We start from the raw sequence: 14,054 nt of genomic DNA, 5'->3' as shown, positions 1-14,054 counted from the left end.
ATACAATAATTAAATATGAAAATATTAGATAATCATGGCACTTCTTATTAAACATATATTTTATCAAAAGTAAATTAAAAAGTACATTACTTTTAGGTGTTGGTTTAGGGGTTGTCCATGGAATTCTATGTTTTAATGTATTAATTTCTGAACTTTTTGGCAAATTCTTATCTCCAAGCCGTGCCATTTTTGTTTTCTTTTTTTTTCATTTATGACCATAAGTCTAGGCGGCATGGTGGCGCAGTGGTAGCACTGCTGCCTCGCAGTAAGGAGACCTGGGTTCGCTTTCCGGATCCTCCCTGCATGGAGTTTACATGTTCTCTCCGTGTCTGCGTGGGTTTCCTCTGGGTGCTCTGGTTTCCTCCCACAGTCCAAAGACATGCAGGTTAGGTGCATTAGCGATCCTAAATTGTCCCTAGTGTGTGCTTGGTGTGTGAGTGTGTGTGTGTGTGTGTGTGTGTGTGTGTGTGTGTGTGTGTGTGTGCCCTGCGGTGGGCTGGAGCCCTGCCTGGGGATTTGTTCTTGCCTTCTGCCCTGTGCTGGCTGGGATTGGCTCCAGCAGATCCCCGTGACCCTGTGTTAGGATGTAGCGGGTTGGACAATGACTGACTGACTGACAACAAACATGCATGATTTTAACTGCTGTAGTCAGTAGTGCAGAAGCTGAATGTTCTCATTCAGATTTTGCTTCTCTCACTTCCAAAGTTCAGGTAAGCTTAGTCAGATCAGAAGATTAAATGAGTGTGAAGAGAAGGTCTTGGGGTTATAGTGTATTGAATCTCATTTATGAACAAGTAGGATCTGGCACCTGTACTGATTGGATAGACTGTTCATAAATCTTAGGAGTGCTCAACAAGATTAGGAGACCTAAAATGTTTAAGTGAAGAATTGATAGAAGAATGAGTTAAAATTTTCAAAAAAACCTTAAACATGCTTCTATATTCAAGTCAAGTCAAGTTGGGGAGCATGCACTGGTGCAGTGTGTTGCCGCACCCACTACACAACGAAACAACTCAGGATCCCGGTTTGCAACCCCCCAGGCATACACGTGGTCCAGTCCCACCCTCCAGAAATGACCCTCTATCTGCAGTAGCCAGGTGTTACGTGTGCGACCCCTTGGTCTGGTCCAGCCACTTGGGTCCCCAACAATGAGGATCTTACGAGCTGGATCACCCTCAGGGAAACTCGCCACATGGCCGTAGTGCCGTAACTGACGGTCCTTCACAATGCAGGTAATGTACCTCATTCAGGACTCCATGATCAACTGCTCATTTGACACAAAGTCAAACCAAAGGTACCCAAGGATTTTCCGGAGAGACACAGTACCAAAGGACTCCAGTCTTCATCTTATGTCACTGGATAGCGTCCATGTCTCTCAACCATATAGAAGACAGGAAGCACCAGGACTCTAAAGACTTGGACCTTCGTCCTTTTGTATAGATATCGGGAGCACCACACACCCCTTTCCAGCGACCTCATGACCCCCCCATGCTCTCCCAATCCATCTACTGACTTCATAGGAAGAGTCACCAGAGACATGAATGTCACTGCCAAGGTAAGTAAACCTCTCGACAAGGTCAACACTCTCTCCACAAACAGACACACTGCTGATGGCTGTGCCCAAGAGGTCATTAATGGCCTGGATCTTGTTTTTTATCCAGGACACTCGCAAGCCCAGACACTCAGACTCCTCGCTCAGTCTCTCGAACACCCCAATCAGAGCCCTAATTGACTATGCGAAGATCACAGCGTCGTCAGCAAAGTCAAGATCTGTGAATCTTTCTTCACCAACAGATGCCCCAGAGCCACTGGACCCCATGACCTTGCCCAACACCCAGTCCATACAAGCATTGAGCAGAATAGGAGCAAGAACACACCCCTGACAAACCCCAGAATCAACTGGGAAAAACACAGAGGTTCTGCCTCCACTCTGCACAGCACTCACAGTACCAGTGTACAGGCCGGACACGATATCCAGCAACCTCGAGGGGATCTTTACTCCTCTATTATAGTAAATAAAGTACATTAAAACATAGTCACATTTTAGCTTTTAAATATCCAACATAAAACAGATGTGCAGCATCAAGTTAGTAATGGAATAAAATATGTAGTCAATCTTCATCATTGTTGTTGCTTGCTGTTCTCTGCATGTAATAATCAGTAACCTATTCCAGGTCTTTCACAAATTTTCTTAGTAAATCAAAAGAAAAATGACAAAAAAAACTTACAATAATGAATTTTAAATACTGTTTGTGTGTCCTGCGGTGGGTTGGCACCCTGCCCGGGATTGGTTCCTGCCTTGTGCCCTATGTTGGCTGGGATTGGCTCCAGCAGACCCCCGTGACCCTGTGTTCGGATTCAGCGGGTTGGAAAATGGATGGATGGATGGATGTTCATATCGTGCCACTCGATATATCGCACAGGCCTATCACATGGTGACTCAATTTGCATCTTATTGTTTGTTGCTGGTTACGGGGACAAAAATTGAGGGTGCTGGGCTGCTTTTCCTGAAAACGCTGAATCTTAGAAGATAATAAACAACGTTGGGATGCACTTTTATAAAGTATGGGCTACTTTTCAATGTGTTTTCCAAAATCCTTTTTAAGCAATAACTTTAATAGCAAACATAAAGTACTACTTAGTTAACCCTGCCCCTGAAGTCACCTATAAAAAAGCATCACAAGTTGACTGAAAAACAGTTGATTTATTTTTACTATAAGGTGATGCTTTAATGCTCCTGTGGAAAGAAAATAAAGTTGTGAATATAAGGTAAACATAACATAATTCAATATTTAATCAGTGTTTATGCTTCAAACATCTGATTAAGGACCAGATTTGCTCCTGACCTCCTAAAAACATTTATCCATTTCAGTTTCTCTCCCTGGGCAAACAGATTCACAGATGATGCCATTTCCCACTTATTACACTGTACTCTTTCCCACTTGGAAAATGTTGGGATCGGAACTGTAAATGAGGTCATTGGGTTGCGACTTCTTGGGATGTGCAAATTAAATAATTAGGAGGTGGGTTCTTCTGTTGGTCTGGAAGTGACGTCTTCTGTGGTGGAGCCGGAAGTGATGTCATGGGAGCCAGGTGGAATTTGATCTGCGGGGAGATAAAAGAAAGAAATAGGGCACCATCTGGTCTGACTGGAAATTACCTTCTTTTGAGCCTTTTAGCTAGCTCCCATGCGCTCGTGTGTAACATTTTTTACAACCAGTTCTTCTCAAACCTTTCATCTTTAGTGCATTTTTAGTGTAACTTAAGTATTCTCTCAAGCCAAACTTTTTATTGTCTTACTCAGTTTTTTACCTACACTTTTATATTTTTAGTTGAAAAATATTCCAGAGGTATGTCTTTAAATTTTTCAGGTATGCTTTTAAATTTAGAAGTTTTAAATTTCTTATCAATTTCTTTTCTGTTAATCACAAGAATTTATAACATAAAATTTAATTTGAATAAGAACTGGAATCCTCTGTGGGCATCCAGTACAGGATATGCCAAGCCAGCATACAAAGTGTCTTCTGTACAACCTCGGCCTGGTCAAACATCTGAAACAAAAAAGTAAATGTAGATCTTAAACAGGAGGTTTTGTGGACCAGTTGTCTTAGCCTTCCGGACAACCTAGGTTCAACACTTTCCTAAAGTAAATACAAGAGACATCAAGGTAATGCTGGCTCCAGTACAGTTGTTATTCTCTCATTTGGCTGCTTTGTGATCTCAGGTTTAAGTGGTATTGCAGTGTTCTTACATATGCAGTCCACTTTTATCATTGCCATACTAGGTCTCTGGTATCATCAGGTATTTACACTGGGGTGTTATATAATTTCCAGTACTGATTTGTGATTTAGGGTGTGAAATTTTACTTGGATCTTTCAACATTTATTAATACATTTAAATTCTAGAAATTTTACTTATTTATTTAAATTATGTACCATTTTAATTTGTACTGTTTTATTATTTCCTATTATATAAACTTATTTCAATGTATAGTTAAACACATAGTGCAGCTGTAATGTATGTTATTCATGATTAGTGACTTTGTAACCTTTGCAAATATATATATATATATATATATATATACAATGGTGGCCCATAAAAAAGTAGCCCGCCTCCACTGAGATGACTCCCGTCTAGTTTGCCACCGAAAACGGGCCCAGAGATGTATTGACGCACAATGAGATCACTTTCAGCATCTTCTGTAAATGTCAGTACCAAATCTGATCATTTTTCTCTTCACCACATAATGCAGTCATCTCGATGGAGGCGGGCCACCCTGTATATCCATCCATCCATCCATTTTCCAACCCGCTGAATCCGAACACAGGGTCACGGGGGTCTGCTGGAGCCAATCCCAGCCAACACAGGGCACAAGGCAGGGAACCAATCCTGGGCAGGGTGCCAACCCACCGCAGCACCCTGTATATATATATATATTACATTATATATTTTTGTAACATGGTTCATATGCCAGCAACATCAAAGTGTTGGCTGTAATAAGAACTGTAATAGAACCTTGGATTGTAAAATAAATATTTGGCTCAGCAGATTTGTTGTTTGTTCACTGATGGAAGAAAAGGCTGCTGACCTCAAAGAACTGCTTGTGTGATAGCATAACAACCAATTGCAACTTATCCGCAGAACTAGCTAACAGCAGCATTTCTTTTATCCAACTGGAATTCATTTTGCAGTATGTGTATTTAACTATTTTTATCTCTTTAAAGTAATACTTATAGATCAGCCATATGAAATGATCTTGTAACACTATAGTAAAAACAATACCCAATAATCTGTTTTTAAATTATCTAAAGCAATTACACAAATGGTTAAAACCGACAGACTTCACAGTCATGTAGTTTTCTGAAAATCATCATAAATTTCAAGCATTATCCATCCCATTAATTATTAAAACCACTAAACCTAAACTTAGGGTTGTAGGAATGCAAATGCTGTCCTAGTAGCATTGAACACAAAGCAGGAACCAGCCGTGAATGTGATACCAGTACGTAGTAGGGCACTCTCACTGACACACCCCCACTGAGATTGGTGAGCATGTAATTAGAGAAGTAATTAGCCAATATTTGGGATATTGGACAAAAACACATTACCAGGGAAGAACACACAAAGACATGGGGAGTGTGGGCAATAAAAGATACATGTAAAATCTTGGTACTGCAAAAATGCATCTATCACTCATTTACTATAATGTAACAAGATGTTAACATAGTCTTCTTTGGATCTTCATAACACTTACAAAGCATCAGTAAAGTGTTATTTCATCTCTGCAATGTGACCTGCTAACAAAACTTCAGTTCTGAGTGATCTGAGGTGGCTTAACTGAGACACATTTCTCTTGATATTACATAATTAGTATAAGACCTAAGAATCCTTCATGTTACAAGTAATTTTATCATCATGCCACACTGCACAGAGATTCAAGCTATCTACTCATGTTTTATAAAGGTTATGAAGACCAAAAGAAACCTTTGTTCAGGTCTTGTTACATAATAGTTAATGAATAATAGAGGCATTTTACCTAAACTGAAGTGTTACCAAAATATTATTTAAAAATAGCAGGGTTAGTACATGTTAAGGCTAACCCTTTATATGATATTTGTTTACAAAAGCAATGTTACACAACAAGTAGGAAATTAAAATGTATACACAAATGCTGGTTTTCATTTTATAGCATGTTAAGGAAAAAGGTGTACTGTTTGTTGCTGTTCTCAATCATGCAGCTCATGCCAAAAAATACAGTTGTGTGACCTGAAAACAAAACTAATCAGGTACTTGTAATGGAATGTCTGGTTTAAATTCACTAAAATCATAATTTGAAAAAGATAAATAAAATATGCAGCATTTCACACAGCAACTGTAAACTTTGTGATTTCAGAATTAAACTCTTCATGCAATTTAGCACATGGAAAATATGTCAAACCTCTAAATAACACCATTTAATACAGAAATATTTCTTTATGTAGACAATGTGCCAGTAAAAGGTTAAAAAAGGAAAAATATTGTAACTTTTACTAGGTAAAAAGTAACCAATAATAACAATTGTATGCCTTGAATCTAAATGAAAACAAGTGACTACAGTATAAATAATAGCGGTTACCAATTAGTAGTGATTATAATATAAAGAAAATAATTTGCCTATTAATAAGCATAATTATTCAATATATTGACAAGTAATTCCCACACAGAAGCAAAGCTTTTGCTAATCATCTAATGAAAGGCAATCAACCAGGAAACTAAATCAATTGTTAGAGATAAAGATTTGTAGCTGGCACCAGTAATGCAGTGAGAACTCTCAGTGCCTCTGCTAAGTTATCAGTGCACTTTCTCCCAATTTAAAGAATAGCTGAAGCATAACTTTACTCCACCATTCCATCTATCCATAATTTTTATTCCCACTTAGTCCACATCAAGGCATTGGGGGCTGGAGTGTATCCTAGCAGAACACAGGTGCAATGCAGGAATCAACCTTGGATTGAGTTCCAGTTCATCACTTGGCTAAGCTATACTCACCAATACAGTAATTTAATTTACTTTGTAAAACATAAAAAACACAAAAGACTCCTTTGTAGCTGAAACTCAAATGAAGAATTACTGTACAATGTCTAGATGCTAAATAAAATGAATTGTTCTGCCATTTTTTACCTTAGTGACATCTAAAAAAGATAAGACAGTAGGCTAGGTTGTCAGAGGCATAACATTATGCATACAGTACACATTTTCAGTTAAGAACTTTAAGAAATGAGGCTTTTCCATGTGCTCATTACAGTCTGGGCAGCTTTGTAGCAGCTGTAATTACCGGTACTTCTCGTGGGAAATGCCTTAAATGAAGGCTAACTTTCTCTTTGACAAGCAGCACTGTCAGCAGCCCCTTGTAAATTGAACATCTAGATTCCCACTTCACTGTTAACAATTGTAAATTATGGTGTTATCAAAGTTTGCAGTTTATTTTCATGGAAATTCACTTTGTTATAACTATATAAATATGCTTTTCAGGAAAGCACTAAAATATATTTTTTACTTTTTTTCTTTGGGAACACAGCAGTTGGATTTTGAAAACAAACGGATATACACACTGAAAGTTGAAGCTGCTAATACTCGTGTTGACAGCAGGTTCCTTAATTTTGGCCCATTTAAAGACACAGCCAATGTAAAGATCACTGTTCAAGATGTGGATGAACCTCCAGTTTTTAGCAGGCCTTCCTATGTCATGGATGTTCATGAAGACATGAATGTTGGAAGCATTATTGGAGCAGTCACTGCATGGGACCCAGATGCTGCTAACAATCAAGTCAGGTAACAATACCATTTTGTTTAGATAAATATAGCATATCTTAAAATCAGCACAACTTTATTCAAGTGTATGAATTAGGTTAAATACAGATGCTGCAGCCTAGATTTCTTTTCTGGTTCAAATATATTGTTTTGAAAATATGCTTGAGGTCTTTGGCATTTGTTAAGATTAACAATCACACTTCAGGGCTAATATCTGGACATCTTTGAACATTTATTATTATTATTATTATTATGTATACAGTAAGGTGCATTATTGGTGTATTATTACAGTTTGTTATTATTGCAGCTATTTATTTTTTCCTATTCCACCTGAAGAAATTCTTGGCCCAAATAATTTTTGAATGTAAGAAAAAATAAAAAATCATAATTAAAAATAAAAATACAATTTTACTCATAAACTCTATACTATCTTCATGGTTAGGCCTTCTATTGAGCTCTGAACAGTTGTAATGGAATTACAAAGGTTTGATGTAAAATGCTTTCATGACACTTGGAAAATTGGATTAGTTGGTTACTTTAGTCCAAATCCATGTGCTTGGCAATGAGTTCTGCTGTTTAATTCTACTGTATATGCTCACTCGACATTACTGTTACCTAGCTTATTGCTAGTGTGGCCTGCAGGGGGTGCTCCTGCTGCCCAAACCCAACAAAGACAAATGCAGGACACAAGCTCAACACACACATTTTTATTTTTTCTATTTTTCCTCGTGGGAAATGCCTTCCCCGTTTCCCAACTGTACAGTACAATTTACAGCACTCAAAAGACAGCTGTGATGCCCTATCCCTAACACAGACAGGCAGGACATGACTTTGCCACACAGCACATGGTTTATTTATTTAAACACACTCCAGCATAAGCCCATGTCACAGTCCATTTGCCACCTGTCCTTCCGCTTCCACTCCTCCTCAAGAGCTTCATCCATGTCCTCCTGACTCAGGCCATTGAGTGGTGGTGACTGGCTCCTTTTATAGAGCATCCAGAAGGAGTCCAGGTGCCCAACAAGTTTCTTCCGGCAGCACTTCCGGATGTGGAGGAAATGCTGCCAAATAGGGCCCTGTAAAAGTCCAGGCGCCCCCTGGAGGTGGCCACAGGTCCCAGAAGAGTTGAGGTTCAATGCTCATACCCGTGGCCCCACTGTAAGCCAAGGGGGTTGCCCTCTGTCAGTCTGTGGGAGAAACAGTCTTGAAAATACTCTCTCCCTGGTCCTTCCATACTCAGGTTATCCCGACTGGGTAAGGGCTCTGGCTGTCCTCCACACAGCACAAATACTCTTCTTTCTTTTTCTTCTCTCTCTTCACCTCCACTCCTCCTCCAGCAAGCTTTGTCCACCTCCTCCCAACTCTGGCTCCTTTTATAAGGCACCCAGAAGTGCTCCAGGTGCTCAATGACCTTCTTCCGGCAGCACTTCCCGGTGTGTTGGAAGTGCTGCAACAAAGGGCTCAGCAGTTCCAGCAGCAACCACTGGCAGCACACTGGGAACCCAACAGGGCTACACCAAACTCCAACTCCCATGGAGCCCTATGGGATTCCGAGGCACCACTGCAACCCAGGGGGCGGTAATGCCCTGAATAAACTCTCTCCCCTGGTCCTTCCACTGTCAAGGTGTCATGGATCATGTGACTTTCTCCATTCTCTAACCAATATGTTCAGCAGCACATATGTGCTCCCTCCTTCAAGTTTATACGTAACAACACTGACATTGATGCTTAATTTTTTGGGCTAATTTCCACTACTTGAACCAAACCCTAATATTTGGGTCCCTTTCACATCCAATAACACACAACTACACCATATTTCACATTTTCTAATCTCTTTACCTTTGAGCTTTTTTCTCAGTGTTATTGTTAAATATGTTATCACACTGTGGTTCTGTCAATACTGTTCAGAACTAAAATTCCTCCTTTGTCATCATCCAGTCTTCTCTTGCTTTCATTCAGTTTTACTGAATAATTATTTTTTCTAGTCTTTTTTTCATAAATATATCTATTGTCATTTAAGTTCAGTGATGCACCAATTGCTTTCTTGCCCACCCCAAGGCTGCTGTCCCAAAATTTATTATCATTCATTGTTTGTATTCTATATTTTTTTCTCTTTATTTCCTTATCCCATGCATTATTGCATCTTTTGTAACAGGCTGATTGCCTATAAATGTTTTTTTTGCCACCAGACTTTGTCCAATTATGTTTCCATTTTACAGAATATGTACTGTTTTTATTCCCAGCCACTTCAAAGGGAAGTCACAGTGCAATAAGTAATAGTTGTTCTGTGAGGTTTTTCTGTGGGTAGTCTTCTTTTCCTCCCACATTTCAACAATGCATAGGTTAGGTTAAAAGGAGTCTTTAAATTGGCCTAGTATACATATGTGCGTGTGGTTGTATATGTGAGGTAGATGTGGGTAGGTGTGTGGGTTAGCAGTGCCCCATCTAGGATTGCTTGTTGTCAAGATACATGAACTAAATACATAGGTTTTGTAAATTTACTGATTAACGATATCAAGTAGTGGATAGGACTTGGAAAGTATCCAGTTTTGGATCTATATTATATACTCTGAGTGAGTGAGTGCAGTTTTTTAGTAGCCAAGGACATTTCTGGTTTTAATTGTTTGCCTTTTTTAAGTTTCTTGTCAGAATATTGTGTGGAGTTGGTCAGAAACATACATACACTGAAACAAGCTTTATTTTATACAGCATTTTTTCTCCAGAGTGACTTTTCCGGTACAGAGCTACATTATAGCAGTTCATATATATACTGTATATATTTGGAGCAGAGTGGTTTGTGAAGTGACTTGCTAAGGGTCACATAGTGAGTCAGTGATGAAGACTAAGTCAGAAACCTCTTGTTTTAAAATCCAATTTTTAACTGCCTACCCTCACTGTCAGCCTGTGGGTACAGTCAGTTTCAAATGGCACTAGAAAAATATACTTGAAATGTAAGAGGAAACGAGTATACTTGTGGCACTTGTTGTGTTTATATAACATCATATTTATTAAACTTTTTATTAAAAATTTAAGAGTGACTAACAGGAGAATGACATTACAAAAAAATGATTGGAAAGCTTTAGGGATTAAAAATATCCAGAGCTTCAGTTAGAAAGACATACATAAAATCATTCTAAAAAACACAATATACTGAGTCATGTAATAACAGGTAGTGAAGTGAAAGCTCAGACAGTAACTTGTGGGCAAACCTACAAACAGTGAGTGCATCAATGTGAGTAAGTCTTTCTTACATGTGAAGACTTGAAGAGGTAGCAGTAGAACATGGACCACAGCCAGGTAGTGACTAAGTACAGAACAGTTAAACTTTAGCATCTCCAGTGTCTAACAGATTAAAATTTAATTATTTTATTTTGGTGGCTTATAGTTTATTATTAATTTAATGTTGCTTAAAAGACATGCCTTGCTGTTATGCCTCAGTATGATTCTAGTATTTGTAGTATGTCTAACATGTACTTGAAATACTTTCAGTTTGCCTACCGTGCAAATAAGTCTATGGTAGGTGTAATGTCCATGAACCTTTATGACATTCACCGACATTTATAAAACTCAGCATGTACCACCAGATTCTCCTTATTAGGTACAGCTCTGCCTTTAACGCCCATTCAAGTGTTTTGAAAAACTCATAGCCATGTAACAATCAATGATTATTTTACTGGATATTGGATGTTTTTTTCAGACAGGAAGGAGGTGAAGCTAAATTACCTCATACTGTAGGTTTGTGTAGCATCACCATGCCTTTATTTGTTGTATATGAATGGCTGTATTTCACAAGTAAATTCTCTAAATAAAGTCAGTTTTGCTAATGACACCACACATGTGGTTCTAATCATCATTTCCAGCTATACAAATGGAAGGTCAACACATCTGTTATGGTTAAGAAGCCTTACAAGAGGCTGCTCTGCCTAAGACGGTTAAACTAACTTGGAATGTCATAGGAAGCAATGACCATGTTTTACAGGTCCATTATCGAATGTGTTTTGACCTTTTCCATCAAGTTTGGTAGTTGCCACCTCCCCATTGTGGATTAAGTTATTTCTGATCTATCATACCCCACATACTGTCTGTTCACTGTTGTTTTATCTTGTTTAGGTCAATGAACTTCATGACTACCAAATTTCATAAAAGTACTAATGCATAAGCTGTGAGATGCATACATGAGTGTGACATAGTTAATTTGGTGTTTATGTGCTGTTGGGAAATGATGACTACTGTTGTTCTTAAGTTATATATGTGTATTAAACATTTAGTTTTATGAGCTTCACTTTATCAAATTGCATTCAACTGACTTTCTAATGGTAGCAAAGAAAGTAAAAAGTAAATATCTACATATCAGTGTATAATTATAGTAAAGAAAATATTTTATGTCATTTATTGATATGGCTCAAATTTCGGTGTAAAACTTCTTTTTAAAGCCATCCAGTTTGACAATGGTATGGTAGTGCTCTTGGCCCTAGGAATGTGCTGGTCTTGTTATTTATCTTTTCTTTTTTCACCTTGCTGTTCATAGTTTTGTATTTTTAAGGGCTCTTTTCAGTACTACAAGAGCTATTGAAATTATTTTCAGAATCTCTAGTGATCAGGTTGACATTGGGCAATCAAAAAAATGTCATGAAAAATTGCAATAATTAGGAGTAATGAGTAGAAGCAATTAATGGAAACAATATTTTCATGTATAAATCTGTAGGCATTCAGTTTCTTGCATGATAAATAGTATTGTGTTAAAAAAACAAAATCAAAACTCTGAAATTATAGTCCAGCATTGCACTAGTTAGTGCTGCTAATCTTGCAGTCACAACCTTGAACCTCAAACTTTAAGCCACTTGTGCATACTTAAATTTAAATTACACACTTGTTATGTTTTTTTAATTTGATTACTTTTTTAAGTTAGTGGGGAACTTTATAAAATGCATATCAATTTTAATGAATGTTCCATCCAAAAATGTTATTTTTTTTATCTGTTGCTTACCCTGTGTTGCTTGCAGCAATGGCCATGTTCAAGGGTGAAACATTTTTAAAGGATACTTTCACATTAGCAGTCTGAAGTGACTCAAATCCAAATTTTTACCTGAACGTGACACAAATCTGATGATCCCAGAGCTGTGTGGACATAGAAAGTCTAATCTTTTCAAATCAGATTTGAGTCATTTTTATATGTGCTCCTGGATCGGAAAAGAACCTGATTCGTGGCCATGCGATGTGAATGAGAACAGCTAGATCAGAATTTATGTATTTTTTATCTACAGAAATGGGCTGAGCACTGTCATCATCATTAGCCCGCACTGGCAGCCCGGTAAAATAACAATGAAGGAGAGCTATAGCTGTGACAACAGTCACAGTCCTACCATTGCTGGCTCCTTTCTCATTCCCACACATCTTAGTGTAGCAGTGCCAGCAATAGCCGTGAAAAAAGGCAAAAACTAGCCATGTGGACTTTTTTTTTGCCTTCTCGACTTAATCATGTACAGCTGACAAACTGTTTGGCATCCTCAAGAGTAAAATGCAATGCATATACTAGCTACTAGTTTGTTCATTTTGTTAGTTTTAATACTACAAGATGTCTCAGAAAAATGAAGTTTCTACAGAGTACTCATGCACAAAAGTATCACTGTGTGCTTGCTGACGTTTTGGAGAACAGATGTGTTCACATAACAATTAGGTACAGGTCACTTGTACTTATGAATATGAACCATCAAGACAGGCAAATTAGATCTGAGCAAAAATTTGGAATTGAGAAATTAAGCTTGTAATGTGAATGTAGCCTAAACCATTAGTACAGTCAACACAAGGTATGTAACAGTTAAAAATGACAACCTTTGGGTGGAATATTCCTTTAAAACAGGTAAACAATTTAACTACAAATTAACTTATAAAAAAAGTATTTCAAGAAAATAAAAACAAAAAATTATACCTTTTAGTAGATAAATTGAATCTGAATTCTCTTAAACACATAACTTCAGATAACATCAATTTACCTTGATGGGTAAGTGTAGTGTTTTGTTTGAGGTTTCATGTGCTTCTTGTCACAAAGTGTGAATATTTATAAGACAACTCCAATGTTTTACTTGCAATATTTCCTTGATTCACAAGGAAATTAAAGATGTGTGCATCCTAATGGGGTAATCTGTTGTACATGTCATTTGAACTGTATGGTCATATCAACATGTTATGAAAATGATTATCCCAAAGTTATTTTTCACAAAATCCATTTAAGCTTAGTCAAAAGTCTTTAAAAGTCATCTTATACAGAAAATTTGTGGGTGGTGGTAATACATGTATATTGTACTATACGTTGGAATCATATTCTGTCATTACTTGTGTTTATTAAATCATATGAAGTATAGGGTCAGGTACCTAATAGGCATATGTCAGATGGTTTTTGTTTTGCCTTTTTTTAACTTAAACAGGTTGAGTATCTCTAATCCAAAATTCCAAAATCGAAAACCTTTAGAGCACTGACATAAGACCACATATGCTGCCTCTAAATTTTATTTACTGCTGAATGGATAAGAACAAATGGGTTTATTCATTCTGAGTCTGGGTCTGGTCCCCTATGAAGCACTGAGCACCACTAAGCTACAACCAGCATGATCGAAGATCTCTTGGTTGGTTGGTATCCCCTGCGAAGCACCACAAAGCAAGGACATACAATCAATGACTGGGGTTGGGATCCCCTGTACAAACAACGAGCAACCCCAAAGCACCACCACTTGATTAATGATTTCAAATGCAGGACAGATACGGCG

At 37.8% G+C, this 14,054-nt stretch overlaps 1 protein-coding gene across 1 annotated transcript in view; it reads left to right on the top strand.

Annotated features, from left to right (window-relative positions):
* LOC114653471 (cadherin-6-like) overlaps positions 1-14,054 on the top strand; it is a 342,207-nt gene that overhangs the window by 311,845 nt on the left and 16,308 nt on the right. Inside the window, exon 7 of the mRNA XM_028803817.2 lies at positions 7,058-7,311. Coding sequence (XP_028659650.1) covers positions 7,058-7,311 — 254 coding nt within the window. The remainder of the gene's footprint in view (positions 1-7,057; positions 7,312-14,054) is intronic.

Source organism: Erpetoichthys calabaricus, chromosome 6 (assembly GCF_900747795.2).
Source record: "Erpetoichthys calabaricus chromosome 6, fErpCal1.3, whole genome shotgun sequence".
Taxonomy (NCBI): Eukaryota; Metazoa; Chordata; class Cladistia; order Polypteriformes; family Polypteridae; genus Erpetoichthys; species Erpetoichthys calabaricus.
Note: the sequence above shows the minus strand (reverse complement) of the source record. Positions and strands in the feature narration are given on the sequence as shown.